The sequence below is a fragment of the Muscardinus avellanarius genome (genome assembly GCF_963383645.1).
Source record: "Muscardinus avellanarius genome assembly, chromosome: 9".
Classification (NCBI taxonomy): domain Eukaryota; kingdom Metazoa; phylum Chordata; class Mammalia; order Rodentia; family Gliridae; genus Muscardinus; species Muscardinus avellanarius.
In genome coordinates this window covers 102,893,153-102,912,761 of record NC_137795.1, presented here as the reverse complement: position 1 = coordinate 102,912,761, position 19,609 = coordinate 102,893,153, and the positions used below count along the sequence as shown (strand labels likewise).

The 19,609-nt window shown below is 52.7% G+C and overlaps 1 protein-coding gene across 1 annotated transcript; it reads left to right on the top strand.

The window, feature by feature from the left end:
• Nucleotides 1-2,251: 2,251 nt before the first annotated feature.
• EPHA1 (EPH receptor A1) lies at nt 2,252-19,487 on the top strand (the record flags this gene model as incomplete). The annotated part of the gene is made up of 18 exons (XM_080701927.1): nt 2,252-2,333; nt 3,249-3,316; nt 9,513-9,794; nt 11,261-11,663; nt 11,901-12,056; nt 12,401-12,745; nt 12,861-12,988; nt 13,195-13,348; nt 13,565-13,661; nt 14,115-14,170; nt 14,914-15,039; nt 15,837-16,022; nt 16,116-16,177; nt 16,280-16,486; nt 16,676-16,825; nt 17,098-17,291; nt 19,164-19,319; nt 19,409-19,487. 18 exons carry the CDS (start codon nt 2,252-2,254, stop codon nt 19,485-19,487), a joined length of 2,931 nt encoding a protein of 976 aa, XP_080558053.1.
• Between the last annotated feature and the right edge of the window lie 122 nt (nt 19,488-19,609).

Below are 19,609 nucleotides of genomic sequence, written 5' to 3'. Positions count from 1 at the left end.
AGCACATGCATGACCTCATCACAGTCTGGCTTATTTCCTCGCAGCGATTGTCCAAAGCTCGCTCCATTTCCCCCCTTCTGTTGGCTTTGCACCCCTGGCCCATTCCACCCCACTGAAATCACACAGCTCTGACCCCAGAGGGCCAGCAGGGAGCCTCCCTCTCCTCGGCAAAGCCCTTAGCATCACAAAGGAGGCCTTGGCTGGGGAGGAAAGTGCGGAGCTGCCCCTTCTGTGCAAGGGTTTAAAAGAATGTATGTGTGTGGGGGCAGAGAGAGGGATGGAGAGAAAAATATATGATGGTGTGTACATACATGGGGGTGGGATCATGAGAGGAACCAGAAAAAAGGGTGCATGGTGCTTAACTTGGGGAGACAGACACTAGAGACTGGGGGAGGGAGAGCTCCATTTCTTTCTGTTCAACATGGATTTTCTTGTCTTTTTCTTTTTTCTTTATTGGTTTGTTTGTTGTTTTTGGTACAGGGCATTTTACATCAGAGCTATACCCCCAGATAGATAGATAGATAGATAGATAGATAGATAGATAGATAGATAGAGATTATATATTATATAGAGAGATTATCATATATACATATGGTTTTTGTTTTGCAAAAAGATATTACATCATTCCTGAGAGCCTTGCTAAATTGCTAAGGCTGTTTTCGAACCTGAAATCCTCCTGTCTCAGCATCCCCCCAAACTGGGATTACACACCTGTGCCACCATGCCTGGCTTCAACATGAGTGTTCTAAACAATACACATGAATTTTATCTATTTGTTTCTGCCAAAAAGTATAGGTTAGGCCACGAAATTATGGGCCATGTTTATCACGTATTTACCTGTATTAAAAAGGGGGAAAAACCTGGGAAGCATTAATTTAACATAAAATAAGCACCTATAATTTACCACCTTTCTTCTTTCACGCGCCAATTTTTTTTTATTTTTTTATTTATTTTTTTTTTTTTTTGCGGGTCTGGGGGTGGAACCCAGAGGCATTTGACCTCCGAGCTACACCTCCTGCCGTATGTTTTATTCTTTATTTTGAAACCGGGTCTCACTGAGTTGCAGAGGGCCTAAATAGCTGAGGCTGTCCGCAAACCACCATCCTCTGGTCTCAGCCTCCCGAATGCTGGGATTACAAGCCTGTGCCACCACGCCGGGGTAACATGCGCCAATTTAAATCAGAAAAAAAAAAAAAAAAAAAACCATGAAAGAAAGCCAGGAGGGTATAGGAAGGAGGGCCCCAGCAGCTGCGCCTCCCTTGGGCACATCACCTCCTACAGCCACCCCTGTCTGCACCTCCAGTGGGGTTCCCTCCTGCGGAGTCCTCTGGGTACTTGGTTTGGCCATAGCCCTCAACACACTTCAAGAGAATCATTGTTTAGGGCGGGGACTGCCAGTGTCCAAGAGAATGGAAGGGCCCAGAGGCCACAGCACTAGGTAGGTCTAAGGCAGGCAGGAAGCGGCTCCACCTGCACCTCCTCGGCCTGCTCCCTGAGCCCACACAGGGCTCCAACTCCTTCACATGTTTACCAAGGCCTCCCCTCTGCCCGCACCTGTCTTTCTGCCCTGGCTCCCAAGGCAATCCCTATGCCCGAGCAGTCAAACTGGTCCATTCACTCCTCCCTAAGCGCTCTTTGGGGCTCCTGGCCTGCAGGCCTTTCTCATGCCTTACCCAGTCTCTGCCACTGAGAACCCAGATCACACCAAGTTCTCCCAGAAGACTCCCTTAATGCACCCTGCAATGAGGTTGCTTCCTCCTCTATCTCCCCCTCTCCCACCCCGCACACTCCCACCTAAGGGTAGAACAGATTTGTACTGTGGTCATCTAAGTGCCCTGCACCAAAGGATAAAGGCGTGTCTCTCACTCCTACCGGTCCTAGTATCTATAACCCGTCTAGGGTCTGCAGAAGAGGAGAGGAATATGCGATGTAGTTCAAGTCAGAGGTAGAATTAGGTTAAAAGCTGGGTCAAGACTAGGTTGGATTGGGAAAGGTTAAATAAAGCAATGCTGGTCCCACCCACTAGGCGGCGCCAGCAGTCTCAATCCGGTTAAGACGCCTCCAGGTTTTGAAGTTTACCTGTCGAACAAGTTTCCTTCCTGCCCCACTGTCCCTTTAAGAAGGTGAACCAGGTGAGGCCGGAGCCCCGCCCCCGGCGCTGGCCCCGCCCCCCGCCCCCGCCCGGCTCGCTCAGTCCCTCGCGACCTGGCCCAGCGGTCGGGGCCGAGGTCCCAGGTCCCGGCCCGGCGCCATGGAGCGGCGCTGGCCCCTGGGGCTCGGGCTGCTGCTGCTGCTCTGCGCCCCGCTGCCCCCGGGGGCGCGCGCCGAGGAAGGTACCGACCCCCGCCCTCGCCGCTCCCCCGCCCGGCCCGCGCCTCCCCGCAGGAGCCGGCATTCCTGAGGCGCCCTGCTCCCCGCGCCCGAGCCCGCTCCCTTGCTCCGCCCGGCCGCCGAGCTATCGACTGGCCAGGCAGTCTTTGGTCTTTAACCCCAACTGCAACTCTCCCGGGTCAGTCACCCCACCCCTGCTGGCCAGCAGCTCTTGCCTGCGAGGTGGAGATTGAGCTCCTGACCGTGGCCAGGAAGCTGCACCCCCACTCCATCTGTCTTGGGTCCCTTCGTGCCCAGGCCCAGGGTCCCGGCTACAGGTGCCCTCTGAAGTCCCAGGTGTGGAGTCGCCATCTGCCAACCGAGGCCAAGCAGCAGAGGGGCCTGCCTGCCATCCCGGGAAGGGTTAAGACCAGGCCCCGGGGTCTCAGTTGTAGGGTGGAACCTTACACTTTGAGGTTTGCACATCTTCTTCCACCCTGCCCCCTCCACCACCCCAAATTGGACCTGGGCCTTTACTCCCACTTCTTACCGCCAGTCACCAGCCAGACCAGGCCTCTGACTGTGGGTGTCAGCCTCCCCACCCGGGGTCCAGCTTGGGATGCACAGAGGCCATTGCAGCTGGGTCCCATCCGCACAGACCCCGTGGCTGAGCTGAGACAGCTCTCCCGGGGCTGCCGTTCCTCCTGTTTTTACTGTGCTCCAAACTCCCATTCCAACCCTTGCCTGGCCCTACCTGCACCCTTTCTCATCCCTGAAGCTCTTTGCTCCTGGCCCGTTTCGCTCCCCTAAGCCTCGGGATGTAGCCGCTGTTAGGAAGAGGATGTCAGAACTTGGGGCCCCAGGACCAGGAATGTGGGTTGCATGGGCATCTCCTCGCCCAGAGGTGATTGATGGCCTTCTTCTCCCTCACCCCTCAGTTAATCTCATGGACACAAGCACAGCCCAGGGAGAATTGGGCTGGCTGCTGGATCCCCCAGAGGATGGGGTAAGTGTCAAGTGTGGGGAGGAAGGTTTTGGGATGGCCCAAGGCTCAAGGCCAATGGGAAATGGGGTGGAGAGGTGGGTGGAGGAACGGAATAGAGCAGGAAAAACTGGAAGTGGCTCCTCCGGGAGGGGGAGGGGGCTGAGTCAGAGCCTCCTGAAGGGGACTTGGTGGGGCAGACATCACCCCATGGAGAATGCCTCCCCGGCCTGACCTTCCTCCTCTTTGCTCCAGGGGTGAACACTTGTGAAGACCCGGGGGAGGCGAGCCCCCATCCCCAGAGTGTTCCTGCTGGGGAACGCCCTGGCCCTACCAGAACCTTGCCTGGGGAGGGACCCAGACACAGAAAAGCACCCTCTACCTCAGCTCCATTGTTACCGTGCAGTTGCAGGGAGAGGCGTCCGGGAACCCCGCTAGAGTCTATTCTGAACTGTGCTTACATGCTTGTTTCTGGAGAGGAGACCAAAGCCCTCATCAGATTCAAAGGACCTTTGACTCCCCAAAGTTCATAGCTGATCCCCTCTGAGTCCCGGGCCCTTGGCACACCTCCCAGGCAGGCTTGGGGCACCCCACACATTTCAGCCTTTTGAGGGTTTAAGGGCCTGCTCTGAGTCTTCTCCCTTGGGTGTCCCTGAGACCCGGTGAGCAGAGGTCAGCTGTGGGTGGGTCCCAGACAGCACACTGGGACACGAAGTCCACAGAAAGCACCTCTGCTGCTGCCCCCACGGAGCTGGCCACAGAGCCACAGGAGGTGGCCGCCCTGTCTGCACCCTGATCTCCCAGTACCTGAGACTTCAGCCTGTCTCTGTTCTGGAGCCGGAGGGGTCTCTTTCCTTCTTAGTCTGAGGGTCCTGGCTCCACTCTGCTCTCCCACTGAATTCCTATAATTAGAATTAATAGACTAAGCCATAATATATCCTCCAGGTTGGACAGTTCAGAAAATCCTGGATTAGACCAGCCCTAATAGGCGCCTCATCTCGTAAACCAGCTAATCACTCGGCAGTGATGGGTGCAGGTCCATCTGCTGGCTCCCACGGGCCTTTACTGGGGCCCTGCCACCCCCCCTCCCAGTAACTCTTCCCTCATTGGGCCAGACTGGGAGCAGACCTCTAAAAGCTTTGCTGAGAAAACCGTTCTGTGCTGTGAAGGCTGGAAGACAAGCCGGCAGTCACCTACTCCCAGCCCTCGGCATCTTTTCAGAACACACAGGCACACTCCGAGGGTCAGCCTCCCCAGATGCGGCCAGCTGCGCATGAGTGACAAGTGAGAAGTCCTTAGTGCGCTTCCTGGCCCGCTGGCTCTTGCCCATCTGTCTGCTGGAACAGGAGAGGTGGGTTGCAGCTGGGAACATCTGCTCCTCCAGGCTCCAGCTGCAGCCCTGGCAGCCTGGCTAATGAGCGGCATAGTTACCATCCACCATCCCCACCTTCCCAGGTACCTGTGTTCTCCCAGTACAAGCTCCTCAGAGGCACAGGCTCTTTTCATGCCAGTCTCATTGCCTTTCAGATGGCCCTTGCCCCATCTTTGAGCTCTCTGATATAAAATGCAAAGACAAATTATATTTATGCCCCATGACACTACTGAATTTTTTTTTTTTTTTTTGGTACTAGAGATTGACTTAAGAGTCATTCTACATCTGAGCTACACCTCCACCCTTTTTTTTTTTAATGGGGTCTTATTTGGTTGCTGAAATTCTCACTACTTTGCCGAGGCTGTCCTAAAATTTGCAGTTCTAAGTACTGGGGTTATAGGCATGGGCCACCACTCCTGGCTACCAATTCGTGTGTGTGTGTGTGTGTGTGTGTGTGTGTGTGTGTGTGTGTTGCTGGGAATTGAAACCAGGCATCTACCCCCCAAGCTACACCTTCAGCCCTATTTTTTAATTCTTTATTTTGAAACAGGGTCTCACTGAGTTGCAAGGGGCCTCACTAAGTAGCTGAGGCTGTCCGCAAACCTCAGTCCTCCTGTCTCAGCCTCCCGAATGCTGGGATTACGAGCATGCAAGACCATGCCCAGCTCCTAGCTGAATTTTTTTTGTGTGTGTGTGGTACTGGGGGTGAAACTCAGAGGCTTTCTACCTCCAGGCTATACTCCCAGACCTATTATTTTATGTTTTATTTGGAAACAGGGTCTCACTAAATTGCTTGAGAGCCTCACTAAGTAGCTGAGGCTGGCTTCGAACCTGTGCGATCCTCCTGTCTCAGCCTCCCAAGCACGGGGATTACAAGCCTGCACTACCGTGCCCAGCCTAGCTGATTCTTAATAGTGTTTTTTCTTGCCTTTTCCCAATCCCAAAGCTCAGAGCTCATGCACCATAGTGGAGTAAAAACCCCGGGAAGACCAACTTTCTGTCTCTTCTTTAATTACAGGGTAGCACCCAAAATATCAATAGACTTCTTTATACAATTTGAGAGCTCCTTTCTAAATTTCACCGGGCAGGGAAAATACTTAATAATGACTGAGACTATTTTTTGGTAAAGAATGAATGGGAGATTTAGCCGACTAGCAAATATCAGAGCGTCAGTAATAATTAAAACAGGTTCATTGACATCGGCATGCAGGCTAGTGGAACTGATAGAAAGTCCAGAAACAAACCCCACATAGCTTTTGTTTTGATTTTGTTTTTGTGCTGGAGATTGAACCTAGGGGTTATTCAACCTTCCAGCTATTCCCCTATATCCCTAGCCCCCCCCCCGCCTTTTTTTTTTTTTTTTTTTTTTTGTAGTACCAGGGATGGAACCCAGGGGCATTCTACCTCTGAGCTACACCCTCAGCCCTATTTTTTTATTCTTTATTTGGAAACAGGGTCTCATTGAGTTGCAAAGGGCCTCACTAAGTAGCTGAGGCTGTCGGAGAACTGTGATCCTCCTGTCTCAGCCTCCCAAATGCTAGGATTACAGGCGTGCACCACCATGCCTGGCCCCCTATTTTATTTTTTTATTTTTTTGCAGGTCTGGGGATAGAACCCAGGGGCATTAGACCTCTGAGCTATAACCCCTGCCCTATTTTTTATTCTTTATTTTGAAATCGGGTCTCACTGAGTTGCAGAGAGTCTTACTAAGTAGCTGAGTCTATCCGTGAACCGCGATCCTCCAGTCTCAGCCTCCCGACTGCTGGGATTACAAGCATGCACCACCATGCCCGGCTTTGGCCCCCTATTTTTTTTTTATTATTTATTTGTTTTTAAACAGTGTCTCACTAAGTTGGTGAGGCTGGCCTGGAAACTGTGTTACTGTCTCAGCCTCCCCGGTACTGTCACATATATCTTTTAATGTGAAAGACAGTGGCTTTGCAGTTCATTGTGAGAAATATCATAGGGACAGAACAACGTTCTACCTTCTGATGTTTCTTTAAATGAACCAATGAAACTGACAATAGATAAGTCAATGGGAGAAAATCTATTTTAACTAACGTGCATACATGCAGGAGACCCACACAATCTTAGAATCGAGAAAAGCTCAGATGATTAAAACATGTAAGTCATCCTGAGTTGGAGACAGGAACCGGGCAGTACTTTGGGAGGCTGAGACAGGAGATTGAAGGTTGGAAACCAGCCTCTGAAAATTAGGGAGATCTTGTTTCAAAACAAAACAAAAAAATTAACTAGGACTCACTCGGAATGTAGCTCAGAGATAGATGCTCCTGGTTTCAATCCCCAGTACTATAAAAGAAAAAGAAAAAAAGGAATGAAAAAAAGAGAGAGAAAGAATGAATGAATGAATTAGTGGCAGGTAGGCAGAGACCCACCCATGAATAAAATGCCTGAATGAAGGTTTTACTGCTCTACAGATAAGATAGAAGTCTATCAGGCAAGAGAGTTATCTTGAAGTCGCTTTCTTCCTGATGTATCCGAACCTTACCAATGTAGATTTCCTTCAGACATGTAAATTCTTCATCTCAGTTTCTCAGAATAACCAGCACAATATTATGTCAGAGAAGTATATTTTGGGGTCGTGTGTTCTGAGCCCAAAGGTATCAAAAGGAAAGTATCTACTAGTCATTGAATATTCATCCGATGTCTGTAGTTTTAAAGAAGAAAGAAAGATACTGCCCCCATTTAACACCACATACACAAAAACATAAATTCTAGGGAGATTTAACCCTAAAATTTAACCCTAAAAACCAAGCCTATACAATTTCTAGGAGAAAAGATAGAAGCTCTTTAGTCTCAGGATGGGAGAACCTCCCAAGAAAGCGATGTAAAAATTGGAAATGTGTAGCCAGCTTAAAGACAACTTTCATAAAGAAGTGCTGTGGCAGGGGATATTTGAAGAATAACACATCAAGCAAATGATTAATGTCCACAGCATGTCAAAAAGAAACCTCATCCACGTGAATGATCGTATGCTAACAACAGACTATCAGACAGAGGTTATTAACAGATAATTGCATAAACACAGAGATATCAAAGGAACGAAAGGAAAGCACACAGCCTCCTCTTTAAGGAAATGGAAATTTTACTGTAAGACGCTGTTTTGACCACAGGGTTGGCAAAAAGTAAAAAAGATCGTTAATATTTAGTGTTGATGAGATTTTTAAGAAAATGAGCCCCCTTGTGTTATTGGTAGAAGTATAAATTGATAAAGCCTTTTGGCGGGCAATTTAACAGTGTCTTATAAAATGTGTAGTGTAGCCGGGCGTGGTGGCGCACGCTTGTAATCCCCGCGCTTGGGAGGCGGAGACAGGAGGATCGCGCAGGTTCGAAGCCAGCCGTGCTGGTGTAAGAGACCCTGTTTCAAAAATATAAAATAGGTCTGAGAGTGTAGCCCAGAGGAAGGAGGGCTTCCAGGAACCCCAGTACCACCAAAAAAAAAAAAAAAATGTGTAGTGTATCTGCCCTTTGATGCAGCAGTTCTACACAAATTTTGTATTAATCTCTACATTTTCTTTTAAAAAAAAAAACCACAAAAACTAGAAGCTGCCTAAATGCCCAACAATATGGGAAATTATTAAATAAGTGATGGTATGTTTATACAATGGGATAATATTTATAGATGGCAAAAAAAAGCTAGACAAGTCTCTATATAGTCATATAGATTTCCCAAGACACACTTGTTAAAACAGAAAGTAGGTTACAGAATAAGACTTGTATGATCTCACTTATGTTAAAAACAAAAAAAAACAGAAATATTTAGACATTTCTCTGGAGGCATTGAAAGCGGTCTGGAAAGTTTTACTTGGAATCCTTGAGTGGCTGCCTCTGGCAACGAGGGTAGAAGGATGAAGGGACCTAATCTTCTTACTCTGTGTAAGTTTTTATTCCTTGGCTTTTTATCATACGCAGACAGAGGTGTAATGATTAAGAAAATAAACTCACCCAGGCATGATGGTACACTCTGTACTCCTAGCTACCCTCAGGAGTCTGAGGAAGGAGGGTCATAGGTTCAAGGCCGGCCTGGGTACATTAGCGAGCCCATGTATCAAAATAAAAATAAGAAGAAAAGGGCTGGGAGCATAGCTCAGCAGTACAGTATTTTCCTAGCATGCTCACGGCCCTGAGTTCAACCCCCAGTGCAGCAAAATTACAAAAAACAGACTCTGGAGCCTCAAGTATCTGGCTTCCTGTCCCCACCCTCTCTCTTCATAGCTGAACTCGGGCATTCTACCTCCAAACTATACTCCCAGCCCTACCCTTTCTTTTTATTTTTCAAACAGGGTCTTATTAGGTTGATGAGAGTCTCACTACTTGCTGCAGATGTCCTCAAACCTAAGATGTTTCTGTCTCAGCCTCCCAATTATTGGGATTACAAGCGTGCGCCACTACGCCCGGTGCCCTTGATTTTTATAATGACTATAACCAGTGGGAGTAATTGGAGAGGGTGCGATTCCCCTATGCAGACAATTCTTTGTGTATTCTTGTATTCCTTACATCAGTCTCCTCTTCACTGAATGGATAAGCAGTTTTGTGAATAAGCTCTGCCTTTGGGGTTCCTGACATACAGTGCCGCTGGTATAATAGTTAACACGTGGTGCGCAAACTCTTCCTAGTTGGAGTAGGCTAACCAAAGAGACCATTCTGACCAGGGATGTCAAGGGTCGATTATCTCGTTCATCTTACCCCAGCAGATCTACAACTTTAAACACCCAACCTGGTCGCCCAGGGCCAAGAGGTCAGGTTGGGCCGGACAAGTAGTGGAGACGTCAGGCGCCAGTTGCTTCTTGGTCAACTCGGGGCCTGACTCTGATTCTTTTCTCCCAGTGGAGCGAGGTGCAGCAGATGCTGAACGGGACGCCCTTGTACATGTACCAGGACTGCCCCTTGCAGGAAGGCGGAGACACTGACCACTGGCTTCGTTCCAATTGGATCTACCGAGGGGAGGAGGCCTCGCGCGTCCTCGTGGAGCTGCAGTTCACCGTTCGCGACTGCAAGAGTTTCCCCGGGGGAGCCAGGCCTCTGGGCTGCAAGGAGACCTTCAACCTCCTGTACATGGAGAGTGACCAGGATGTGGGCATCCAGCTCCGGCGGCCCTTGTTCCAAAAGGTACTGCCACCCCTCCACGCATCTCCTTCCTGACACCAGCCCCTGCCTGGCTTCTACAGCTAAGAAGTGGCAGAGACAGAAAGAGAGTACAGGTGTAGAATAGTGAAAAGAATGTGGCACTGGGAACCAGAAAGGCTGGATCTGAGCTCCTCTTTGATACGCCTGTTAAGCTCTCCAAGCTTTGGTTTCCGGGTTATAAAATAGGGCCAGCCTCTTCTATTCTAGAGGCTTCTTGTGGTGCACTGAGATGACAGTGCCGTGGAGGAGGACGGGTGTGCAGTGCAGAAGTATTTAGGCTTTTTCTATCAGTAGCAATTACGTTCATGTGCAACATACCCCAACGAATATAGCTAGAGCTTTGTAGTCGGCAGCTTCTTGCTGGAGGTGTCTAATCCCGTCCCTTTCTTTTCTGCTCAGGAAATAGATTACAGGGTGTGTTCTCATGTCTTTCCAAAGAGTACATGTGGCAAAGTTTGTTATTAGTGATAAATTAGTTATAGCATACCATATAACTAACTGATCACCTGATTGGCGCCAGGGTTGGGAACACCGACCTGTGGTGGAAATTTTATTAAGAGTCCCGCTTCCCGAGTTCCAGTCCTGGCACCATCACGTCATCACGCTATGGCCTCAACAAGGCCTCTAATCGCTCTTAGCTGTAGGTTCCTTATCTGCTAAGAAGAGATGATAAGACATCCTACCTCACAGGATCATTGCATGGGCCAAATCACATAGTGCACACCAAATACTTAGCCTGATGCTTCATGTGTACGATGCCTTCCAGTCATGGCTAGGCACGGTGCAAAGGAGGGGTTGAACATCCCCTCTCTGAAATGCCTGCATCCGAAGTATTTCCAATTTCAGGATTTTTCAGACTTTGGAATATTTGCATGTGAATAATGAGACACCTTAGGAAGGAAACCCAAGTCTAAACATGAAATGATTTTATGTTTCATGTACACCTTATACATGTAGTTTGAAGGTAGTTTTGTGCAACGTTTTTAGTATGCCTGTCGTTTGTTGTTGTTGTTGTTTTATTTTTTTGCCATACTGGGAATAAAACCTGGGGACATTCTACCTCCAAGCTACACCCCCAACCCTATCTTTTATTCTTTATTTTGAAACAGGGTCTCACTAAGTTGCAGAGGGCCTCACTAAGTAGCTGAGGATGGGCGCAAACCGCAATCCGCCTGTCTCAGCCTCCCAAATGCTGGGATTACAACTGTGTGCCAGCACGCCCAGCTTTATGCCCATGTTTTTACTGTAACCTGTCACATTAACTTAAGTGTGGCATTTTTTTTTCCTGTGGCATCATGTGGGCACTCAGGAAGTTCCAAGTTTGAAAGCATTCTAGACTTTGGATTTTCAGATTAAGGATACTCAACCTGTACTAAGTAAACAGGGGTTTCTGGGAACAAAGCATGACTTTGCCATCACTCTCTCTCTTCTCCCCTCCAACCTCCCAGGTAACCACGGTGGCTGCTGACCAGAGCTTCACCACTCGTGACCTGGCATCTGGCTCCGTGAAGCTGAATGTGGAACGCAGCTCCTTGGGCCGTCTGACCCGCCGCGGCCTCTACCTTGCTTTCCACAACCCAGGTGCCTGTGTGGCCCTGGTGTCTGTACGGGTGTTTTACCAGCACTGTCCCAAGGCTGTGCACAACCTGGCCCAATTCCCTAACACCCTCCCAGGACCTAGTGGATTGGTAGAAGTGGAGGGGACCTGCCTGCCCCATGCACAGGCCGGCCCCGGGCCTTCTGGGACACCCCGCATGCACTGCAGTGCTGACGGCGAGTGGCTGGTGCCTGTGGGCCGGTGCCACTGCCAGCCCGGCTATGAGGAAGACAGCAGCCATGGGGGGTGCATTGGTAAGGAAGGAACATGGAGAATCCCCAGGGACCACTTGGGAGGGTTTCCTGGGTACCAGGGCAGGACAAAAAGCAGATGCTCTAACTCAGTGATTTTTAACCTGTGCATCTAAGAACACCAGGGTACACCTTTACAGAAGTGTTTCTGGCACTAGGGATTGGGGCAGAGAGAGGGTGGGGTTGGTTCTACCTGGGAAAACATCTGGAAGTCAAGGCCCTGCTGAATTCTCTCTCCAGCCTGTCCTCCGGGCTCCTACCGGAGTGACATGGGCACACCCCGTTGTCTCAAGTGCCCCCAACACAGCAGCTCAGAGTCTGAGGGCGCCACCATCTGTACCTGTGACCGCGGCCACTACCGAGCCCCTGGGGAGGGCCACCCGGCGGCATGCAGTCGTGAGTCCAAGGGGCAGGGCAAGGCCATCTTGGGGTGGGAGCTGTGGGACCTCTGCTGAACCCTTCTTAGAATCAGAATTTTCTAGAGCTTCTCAGGTATTGGAGTCTGTCCAGGGTGTCAGGCACTTACTCATAGTCCCCCTCCCACCCTCTGCCCTCCCCAGGAGAATGCAGAGATGTGGTTATACTACTTTCTCTCTAGCAGAAGTCTGATCTCCTCCTGAAGGCTTAGGAGGGCTTCAGGAGCTAGAGTGTGGGTGGGAGCAGGAACGGGGCAGACAAGGGGTCTCTAGCTTAGGTGACACCAAGGCTGCTACCTACTGACAGCCCCTCTTCTCCCACAGGCCCCCCATCTGCTCCCCGAAACCTGAGCTTCTCTATATCAGGGGCTCAGCTTTCCCTGCGTTGGGAACCCCCCAAAGACACGGGCGGACGCCAGGATGTCAGATACAGCGTGGAGTGTTTGCAGTGTCAGGGCGCGGCCCAGGACAGGGGGCCCTGCCAGCCCTGCGGGACAGCAGTGCGCTTCTCGCCTGGGCCTGGGGGGCTCACCCTGCCTACTGTGCGAGTGGACGGCCTCGAACCCTATGCCAACTACACCTTTCACATCAAATCCCAAAACGGAGTGTCGGGGCTGGGTGGCTCCAGCCCAGAGAGCGCCTCGCTCAGCATCAACATGGGGCACGCAGGTGAGACACCTGGGGCAAGCCCAGAGTCTGAGACCATGGGGACAAGTGGGGAGGCAGGAAGCTGTGTGGTCCCTGCTTTCCCTTCACCTCCGGCTCTGTCTCTCCGGCCTCCCAGAGTCACTGTCGGGCCTGTCTCTGAAACTGGTGAAGAAAGAAGCCAGGCAGCTGGAGCTGACCTGGGCAGGGTCCCGACCGCGCAGCCCTGGGGGGAACCTGAGCTACGAGCTGCATGTGTTGAACCAGGTCAGGATGTTCCTGGGAGACGTCCTTGGTGCCCAGGCCTGGACACACCTAACATTCCTAGCCTGGGGTATGGGATGGAGAGTTCACCAGTGCAAGCCAGCGGGGGGCTTTCTTAGGACAAAAATCTGTACAATCCCCCATGACTGTCTATCACCCCCATCCAATCTGGCTCAACTCGGCCCAGTTAACACAAACCCCGCCCACAGGATGAAGAATGGCACCAGATGGTTCTAGAACCCAGGGTCTTGCTGACCAAACTACAGCCAGACACCACGTACATCGTCAGAGTCCGAACGCTGACCCCACTGGGCCCTGGTCCTTTCTCCCCTGAACATGAGTTTCGGACAAGCCCACCACCAGGTGGGTTAGACGCTGGTCATCTGCAGAAGCGCCTCCGCTTCTCTTCCAGTCGGTGGCCCCCCTCTTCTCCACACACACGCCCACCTCCCTGCTCTGGAGGGCAGAGATGGTTAATGCCTGCAGAGGGGCCACCCCTGGGCAACCCCATGGCTCTGCCTTTCAGCCTCCACCACCCCATGAGCTGAACCCCGAATTCTTCATCCTCTGTGTCCACAGTTGCCAGGAGCCTGACGGGAGGCGAGATTGTGGCCATCATCTTTGGGCTGCTGCTTGGCCTCGCTCTGCTGCTTGGGATTTATGTCTTCCGGTCAAGGTGCTGGCTCCTCTCGTGTCCCTCCCCACCCACCCACAGTCCCTTTGTCTGGTCAGAATAGCCCGGCGTGGTGGAGCACACTTGTAATCCCAGCATTTGGGAGGCTGAGACAGGAGGATCCTGGTTTGCAGACAACCTCAGCTACTTAGTGAGGCCTTCTGCAACGTAGTGAGACCTTGTTTCAAAATACAGAATAAAAAAAATAGGGCTGGGAGTGTAGCTCAGAAGTAGAATGCCTCTGGATTCTATCCCTAGTACCACAAAAAAAAAGAATTCCCAACTGTATCCTTGATGACTCTCCCTTCCCCTAAATACTACCAAAACTTAAGCATGTCCCTAAAACTCACCCTCCACACCCAGCCCCCGTGGTCTCTGGGGGAAATTGAGGCAGAGCCCATTGGGGCACTGGCTGAGGAGTTTCTGGGACCTTGAAAAGACCCCTCCCCTACACAGGAGAGTCCAACGGCAACAGCAGAGGCAGCGGGACCGTGTCAATGACGCGGATCGAGGTGAGTCTCCTGGGTGCGTGTGCGTGTCCACTGGGAAGCAAACGAGGGACCACGTTTGCCAGGTCAACTCCAGGGCTGTGTGCAGGCAGGTTTGTTGTCCCTAGGGCTCTTGTGTTTTGCCACCTAATTAACTCTGGTTAATTAACTCTGCCCTGATAGCCGTCAGTGGCGCTGACGCCATTAGCTGCTGGCTGGGCCGCTGCACCACCAGGCCGGGCTCCGAGCAGCCTTCCCCATCCTGGGGGCTGTCTGTGGGCTGAGGCTAAGCAGGAGGGAGATGGGAGGCAGCTGAGGTATGCCGGCTTCCTGCTTGTCACCTCATTAGGTGGCCCTGCCAAAGGAGAAGCCAGCGGTCCTCTATCCAAGTGGCGGGAGTGGGGGAGAATGAGGTGTGGCTGACAGGAGAGGCCTGGGGACAGAAGCCAGGTCACCAACCCGGGGACAGTTGGGCAACTCTAGGCAGGGAGTTTGCTCTCTGGATCTGGGCTCTGACCCACTGCTCTGAACCCCGGGGAGCGAGGACACAGCTTGGAGAGTGGACAGGAAGAAGAGAGGCCAGAATGTGGCAGCTTCCCTACTCAGAATAGAGACTTTCTCCCACGTGAGCCAAAACCCAGGGCTCTGCACAGGGAGCAGAGAAACAAGAAGAGCGGGCTCAGCTGTCAGCCCCTCCCTCGCCTGCCATGCTCTGAGCCGTGGAGAGGGTCTCCTGAAGCTGAACCCCCCTCTCAACCTCTCCACAGAGGACAAGCTGTGGCTGAAGCCCTACGTGGACCTCCAAGCTTATGAGGACCCTGCGCAGGGAGCCCTGGACTTCACCCAGGAGCTCGACCCGGCCTGGCTACTGGTGGACACAGTCATAGGGGAAGGTGAGCCCTGCCCTGCAGCCCAGCCAGCTCCTCCGGCCTTCCCTGGGGGAGCCCGGCTGGCCTCCCCTCTGGCCCCAGAGTTCCCAGGTGATTACACTTGCTCTTTGAACTGCCATGTTCTCATTAAACCCCCTCTCAGAACAGCCTACCTCGGAACAGCCCTCTTTTGCATACTCTGTGGTTGTGGGGCTTCTGATAGCGTGTCCTGCACATCATCTCTGTCCACAGAGATGTTGCCACACCAAGACTCTGGCTGTTTGCAAATCAGTGACCCAGCACAGGCCGAGGCCGGCATTCTGCCCAGTCGGGGGCCTAATATCCTTGGGCTGCCCTGAACCCTTGGCTCACCAGCTGACATGGATCTGAGCAGAGAACAAAGCCTGGCAGTGTCCTTGCCAATTGTGCAGCCAGGCTGGCTGAGGCGTGAGGAGGAACTCCTGGAAGACCAGCAGTGAGGGTCAGCCTCCCCACCACTGGGCACTGGCCCTGGACCGGCCTGCTGTTCACAGACACAGCCCACAGCTCAGGGCTCGTTCCCCCAGCATTTAGTGAGCACCCATCAGAAGCCAAACGTGTGTTCATGCTACAAGATGGTGGGGGGCAGGTTGCAACATTTCCTGCCACTTCCAGACTGACTTTTCTCCAGGAAGGACAGCCCAAGCCCTGACTCAGGACGGCCACTCCATGCTTCTGCTCCTCCAGAGGAGGAGAGGCTGGAGGACAGGAGGGGATCCCTGCTGGACCCTAAGGAGGCCCGACAGTGCATCAGACCACAGCTAGGTTCTCTTTCCACCCAGGAGAGTTTGGGGAAGTGTATCGAGGGACCCTGAGGCTCCCCAGTCAAGACTGCAAGACCGTGGCCATTAAGACCTTGAAAGACACGTCCCCAGACGGCCAGTGGTGGAACTTCCTCCGAGAAGCGACCATCATGGGCCAGTTCAACCACCCGCACATCCTGCACCTGGAGGGTGTCATCACCAAGAGTATGGGCAGGGTCTCTGTGAGCTGGGGAGGGTGTGGGGAGGAAGGAGTGGCGGGAAGGCTGGTTCTGGGGCTGATGGCCGCCTCTGTCTCAGGAAAGCCCATCATGATCGTCACAGAGTTCATGGAGCATGGCGCTCTGGATACCTTCTTGAGGGTAAGGAGGCAGCAGACCATGGGGAAGGGCTGGGCATGGAGCCCTGCACCTAGGGAGGGAGATCCTGCCCATCCCCTGAACCACCCACTTGTCCCGCTGCAGGAGCGGGAGGACCAGCTGGTCCCTGGGCAGCTGGTGGCCATGCTGCAGGGCATAGCATCTGGCATGAACTACCTCAGTGACCACAATTATGTTCACCGGGACCTGGCCGCCAGGAACATCTTAGTGAGTCAGAACCTGTGTTGCAAGGTATCTGACTTCGGCCTGACTCGCCTCCTAGACGACTTTGATGGCACCTATGAAACCCAGGTGAGAGCTGTGCACACGCTGTGTCCACGTCCACATTCGCCGTTACATGCCATTCACACGTGTGCAGCCACAAAGATTTGTGCGCATGTCAGCACAATAACCTTCCATCCCCTTCCCACATGGTTCGATGTTTTTGTTTCTTACCCCTGCACATGCCCTGAAACACATCACTTTTCTGTCCCATCATAGGGAGGAAAGATCCCCATTCGTTGGACAGCCCCTGAAGCCATTGCCCATAGGATCTTCACCACGGCCAGTGACGTGTGGAGCTTTGGGATTGTGATGTGGGAGGTGCTGAGCTTTGGGGACAAGCCCTATGGGGAGATGAGCAATCAGGAGGTGAGCCTGCCATTCCTCCCCATGCCATCCCCGTTTGTCCCTGCACATCCCTCCCGAGTTCCTTTCCTGCACGTGCCTGCTTTACCTGATCCCAACTTTCTTTTGCACTCCTGTCTCCCCTGGCCCTTTGCGCCACGCCTTGATCTCTATCCCTGCCACCCCAGGCAGGGGTGCTTAGAGGCTCCACGGCGATGGCCTTGCGTGGACAGTTTTCTCCTGGGCCTCCAGGTGGGCTCCCTACCTAAGGCAGCTCTCCCCGCTCCCTGCTGCAGGTGATGAAGAGCATCGAGGACGGGTACCGGCTGCCTCCTCCGGTGGACTGCCCTGCCCCTCTGTATGAGCTCATGAAGAACTGCTGGGCATACGACCGTGCCCGGCGGCCCCACTTCCTCCAGCTGCAGGCACATCTGGAGCAATTGCTCGCCAACCCCCACTCCCTGCGGACCATGGCCAACTTTGACCCCAGGTAACCGTGCTGGAGAAGGGTGGGAATTCAGAAAGCAGATCTGGAAGAACAGAAATAGGCAGCCCAACCCAGGCAGGCCTCTACAATCGTAGATTCAAGGCCAGTCTTGGCAACTTAGTGAGACCCTGTTCCAAACTAAAACACAAAAAGGGATGGGGTATAGCTCAGAGGTAAAATGGCCCTAAGTCCCGATCAGTACCACAAAAGCAAGGGGTGGGGGAGAAAGAGGAGAAAAAGGAGGACAAAGAGAAGGAAGGGAAGGGAAGGGAAAGGAAGGGAAGGAGGGAGGAAGATAGAAAGGAAGGAAGGAAGGAAGGAAGGAAGGAAGGAAGGAAGGAAGGAAGGAAGGAAGGGGCATTCCACTACATCTACCATGAGCTGTGCCCTGAAATTCTGGACAGGATCTGAGTATGACGGACCCTAGCTCGTGCCCTTGGAGAGCCCGCTGATGAAGATGTAGTCCTGCCCTCTATTGCTGTAGTTTGAGGATGGGGAGCAGGCACACAGAGGTGGAATGCACGTGGAGAATTTAAGCAAGATAAACATTAAAAGAGATCCACTATAGATTAACCACAACGCAGAAAGGTTCAGCCAGGCCCCAATCTCCTGACTTCTCCTGGGACCCTTCCTGGAGTTACCCTTCCTTGTCCCACTATATCATGACCAAAGACATCCTCGTACGGGCAGTTTTTGTGGCCCGGATGAGGGGCTCAGGTTGCCCCCCCACCCCCTTAGAAATGTCCTTGCACATGGAGGAAAGGTTCACACATGCCTTACACGTTGCTGCTCTTTGCTGGGGATTGGAGATGCCTCAGGGTTCAGAGCCTGGTACTCTGAGGGAACTCTAAGGGACCCCCAGGGAGCTTAGGCAGCAAGGTTGGAGCGACAGGGGCTGCACGGAGGTCTGGGAAGGCTCTCCAGGCACGTGGCCAGCCTGCAGAGCCCAGGGCCGACAGGCTGCGGATGCAACAGCAACCAGTTCAGGAACAGCAGGTCCGAGGGCGGTGAGGCAGCAGGGGTGAGAGCAGAGGACCAGCCTCTTGGGTGGGTTGGTCTTATTGACAACAGAGAACTGACTTGTTTTTCAAATGTGTCCATGGTCAAAATTGCATTTCACCAAAAACAAGACCAACGTGTAGAGAGTAAAGCGGCAGGAGGGGTGAGGGGGCAGCCGAGCATGCTGTACGTCATGTGCTCTACCCAGGGTGAACCAGCCTGGCGCCCTGGCCTCTGTAACAAACCACCATATATAACCTTGTTTCTGGTAGAAAAACATGCTCCAAGTTCCAACTTTTGAAACTATCTCTTGGAGCACGGCTCCCTTATCCACTGGAGACTGCATGTGCTAATCTTTCTGGAATGCTGGATATTTTCCCCCCCAGCAGATTTATTTTGCTAATGGTTTTTGGCTCTGGCTGGCTTTAGTACAGGAATACTCATTGTATCGTGGGTGTCAGAGTGCAGGATAACAGCCAAGGTTGAAGGTGGGAAACGAGGGCTGCTTAGTCCCTGAGAAAAGACAGGACCCCGCACCCCACAAAGCCGCTGCCCTCCCCGCTCAGCTTCCTCTCAGCAGGGACTTTTCTGTGTGAGCAGCAGCCAGTCAAGTGCCCAGAACTGATGGGCCTGTGTCCACTTCTGCTAGGGACTCCCAGGGCATCCACCTCCCCTCGGTCTGTCCACATAGCCGGGCTGTCATCGCCGCTGTGCACACAACAGATAACAGGCCAGGAAGCGAGTTCAGACAATGGCCAGCTGATCCCCCAGGCCTAGCTGATCTGTGTGGCCACTGCACTGCCAGCTGCTGATGTTGCAATGGAGGCCTACCAGCCCCTGCGCTGCCCGGAGGCTCATCTACCTTGTATCCCCCAGGGTGACTCTCCGCCTGCCCAGCCTGAGCGGCTCAGACGGGATCCCTTATCGAAGTGTCTCGGAGTGGCTGGAGTCCATCCGCATGAAGCGCTACATCCTACACTTCCGCTCGGCCGGGCTGGACACCATGGAGTGTGTGCTGGAGCTGACGGCGGAGTGCGCACCCGGGCTGGGGCAGCCTGGGCGGGGGCAGCCGGGTTCAGAGCCACCTCGGGACTCAAGGCCTACCCCTTCCTCTTCCACAGGGACCTGACGCAGATGGGAATCACGCTGCCGGGCCACCAAAAGCGCATTCTTTGCAGTATACAGGGATTTAAGGACTGAACAGCCATGGAGTGGATACCTCACGCTCGCTCCTCCCTTCCCATCCTCCTCAGGGAGCAAGGCAGGGCCCTGGTCACTCCCGCCTGGGGCCCTTCCTCAACCTACGAGAGTAGGTTATCGGT